Source organism: Aplysia californica, unplaced genomic scaffold (genome assembly GCF_000002075.1).
Source record: "Aplysia californica isolate F4 #8 unplaced genomic scaffold, AplCal3.0 scaffold01366, whole genome shotgun sequence".
Lineage (NCBI taxonomy): Eukaryota > Metazoa > Mollusca > Gastropoda > Aplysiida > Aplysiidae > Aplysia > Aplysia californica.
The window spans coordinates 11568-14693 of NW_004798636.1; the positions used below are offsets into that span (position 1 = coordinate 11568).

General features: G+C 40.5%; 1 protein-coding gene across 1 annotated transcript in view; it reads left to right on the plus strand.

The window, feature by feature from the left end:
* LOC101861485 (tubulin polyglutamylase complex subunit 1) overlaps positions 1 to 3126 on the plus strand; it is a gene marked incomplete in the record, with an annotated part of 18109 nt that overhangs the window by 9749 nt on the left and 5234 nt on the right. Inside the window, 1 exon segment of the mRNA XM_035973530.1 lies at positions 686 to 743. Within this exon segment, the coding sequence (XP_035829423.1) occupies positions 686 to 743 (58 nt within the window).

The following is a 3126-nucleotide window of genomic DNA, read 5'->3' on the forward strand; positions in this document are numbered from 1 at the left end:
ACACACACACACACACTCACACACACACACACACACTCACACACACACACACACACACTCACACACACAAAAAGTCATTGAATGGACGTACAAAAGGACGTCACTCTCTCCTCAGACAGTGACTAAATACCTCATTCCTCAGTTCCACAGTTAAGCACGTTTCCCCTTTTGTTCAGTTTTCTTGAAGTCATTTTAGATTGAGACTAATCATTTCAAAAGGTGTTTTTTTTGGTGGTTGGCGGGTGCTCTGGTGTGGTTTGCTTCTTCTTTCCTATCAGATATCTATCGTCCTAATCTCCCCTTCTTCTTTTTATGTTTGTTGCTTATACTCTCTTGTAACATATCTAGTCTTCTGGATTTATCAATGCCATGCTCATATTGTGCCGGAACAACATAGGTGGAACTGCTGCTTCTTCTTTCCTCATCCTTACTATCGTCATTTTGCCTCTACTTCTTTTGTATGTTTGTCACTCTCTTGTGAACTGCTTTTTCCGGGGTGCTTTGATAGTCGAAGCAGACTTTGTGTTGTTGAGACGAGAGAGGTGAGCAGAGTAAGTCTGATTCCCCGTTCGGACTTCTTTGTTGACATCCACCCCTTGGTGCTCATATGACCTTATGCAGTTGCGAGCGCCGTAAAACCTCTGCTAAAACTAACTCGAAAGTTTTTGGGTTTTTTATTTTCTAGGATCATGGAGTCCAGTTACAATTTAGCCCCAGAGGGACTGTATCTTGCCTTGGAACGAGTAAGTTTGAATTGAAATCTTGTCTTTCTGTATAGCATTCTGTATTGCGCTCGTCTCCGAAGCGGAAAGTGCGGGTTCGAGCCTCGGTTCGGACAGATTTTTTTCCCTCCCTCCTGCCCACCCAGCAGTAATGGGTACCTGACTTCGAGTTGGGGAAGTAAAGGCGGCGTGGAAAGGAACTGGCTACCCTACCACAATATGCCGAAGATCCAGGAAGTTGTCTCACTAACAAGGCAGTCCCCAATGTCCGGATCGGATGCAGGAACAACTTTACTTTGAATGATATACAACAGCGCTTCATAAAAGTTAAAGTACGTAGTGTCATGTGGTAATGGTAACTACAGATGAACGCATAATTTATTTGTTCTGAAACTTCAAGATAAGGAATTAAGATCAAGATTTACTTCAGCAAAAAGTACTCTAGTTTTGACTTTCAGAAACGTCGCTCAAACCCCCAGGGATGATCTTACACTCCCCCCACACACACACACACACACACACACACACACACACCCGGGCGGTTCATGCCATGCGCCCTAGTTAAGGAACAGTGTAGAGGAATGATTCTGTCTTCTCCAACTCCTCCTTGCTGCCCCAGAGTGATGGAGAAAATAATTCCGATACTGTTTGATGATACCTGATCTTGGAATGAAAAAAGATAGTTGATGCAATGAAAAAAGATAGTTGGTGTAATGAAAGATAGTTCGTGCAATGGAAAAAGGTAGTTCATGCAGTAAAAAAAAATAGTTCACACAATGAAAAAAGATAGTTCATACATTGAACAGGACAGAAGGTTTATAAATCTAATATCTACACCAGTTGATAAGGAGGAAAGTTTCATTCCGTGGAACTTGTTTGTTTTTTTCCTTGTCAGATGGAATCACCTCTTTGGTTTTTCCTTGTCAGATGGAATCACCTCTTTGGTTTTTCCTTGTCAGATGGAATCACCTCTTTGGTTTTTTACTTGAATGAGCGATGAATTCTGATATGACTAGAATCTAGACCAAGAACTTCACTCCAGTAAATTTTTTGTAATGTGCATGAAGTGAGCATTTTTTCACTTTTGCAAATGAATTTTGTGAAGTATGATGATTTTTCCTTTTTTTGAGAACAACAGCGTATTTAATCTATCTATCTATCTATCTATATATACATATATATATATATATAAAATGTATATACAAAATGAAATGAATGCTGGATATTACACAGGCTAAAACAACTGTGAGAGAGAGTAAGGAGAGATTACCTCCCCTGCCAAAGGTTAGAGTCGTGACCTCCCCCCAGCTGTGACCTGTAGCTGTGACCTCTAGCTGTAGACACCTCACTCAGACTCACTCCTGTACTTGCACTGCGCTGTTCACTGGTCCCCTCCCCCCGAACCCGTTTTTTCTTCTGTTTCAACAGTAAATACATCACGTAGATATTCACAATTTTCTCCTTAGTTATGTTGGAGTGTGGGAATACTTTCGTTTTGATCTCAGCAAGAGCATGATTCTCAGAGCATACCTCGTATTGCCAGCGTTATGTACTGTAAATCAGGGTGGAATTGCCCACAATGTGTATGTTTGTCACTCTCTTGTGAACTGCTTTTTTGTGGGTGCCTTGATAGTTGAAGCAGACTTTGTGCTGTTGAGGCTAGAGAGGTGAGCAGAGTAAGCCTGATTCCCCGTTTAGACTTCTCTGTTGACATCCACTCATTGGCACTCATATGACCTTATGCAGTTGTGAGCGCCGTAAAACCTTACTAAAACAAACAACCGAATATATTATGGCAAGTTGTGCCACAGATCCCAGACGGTGTAACTTCTGACACAGTTTATTCATCTCTCACTTTGCTCTTTTTCCGCTGTGTTTTTCTTTCCCCGCACATTTCCTACGTCTTAGTCACAGCCTAGATTCTAGTCTTCTGGTTTTATCGGGACACTTTTGATGACAGTGACAGACACATCACACCTCTAGAGCAGCTCTGTTTTGGTTACGTCTTTTTGGGCTTTAGTTTTGCCTTTCCCAGTTTTGTTTTGTTTGGTGTTTTTTTTCCTTCTATGAAATGTTCCGTTCTGTTCAACACTGGAGCTGTTTCCAGTTTGATCTTCTAAATAACTTTATTTAGTTTTATTTGCTCTGGTCAGATCTGTCGCTACTAGTCAGTGGGTGGTTGGCGGGTGCTCTAGTGTGGTTTGCTCCTTCTTTCCTATCAAACATCTATCCTCTTGATCTCCCCTCCTTATTTTTTGTGTTTGTTACTCTCTTGTAATACCTCTTAAATCTTCAACACTTTTATGACCTAATTGTTTTGCAAGTGCCGTAAAACTGTTACTAAAGCTAAAAACTGTGATTTATTATTATTATTATTATTATCATTATTATTTTTATTATTATT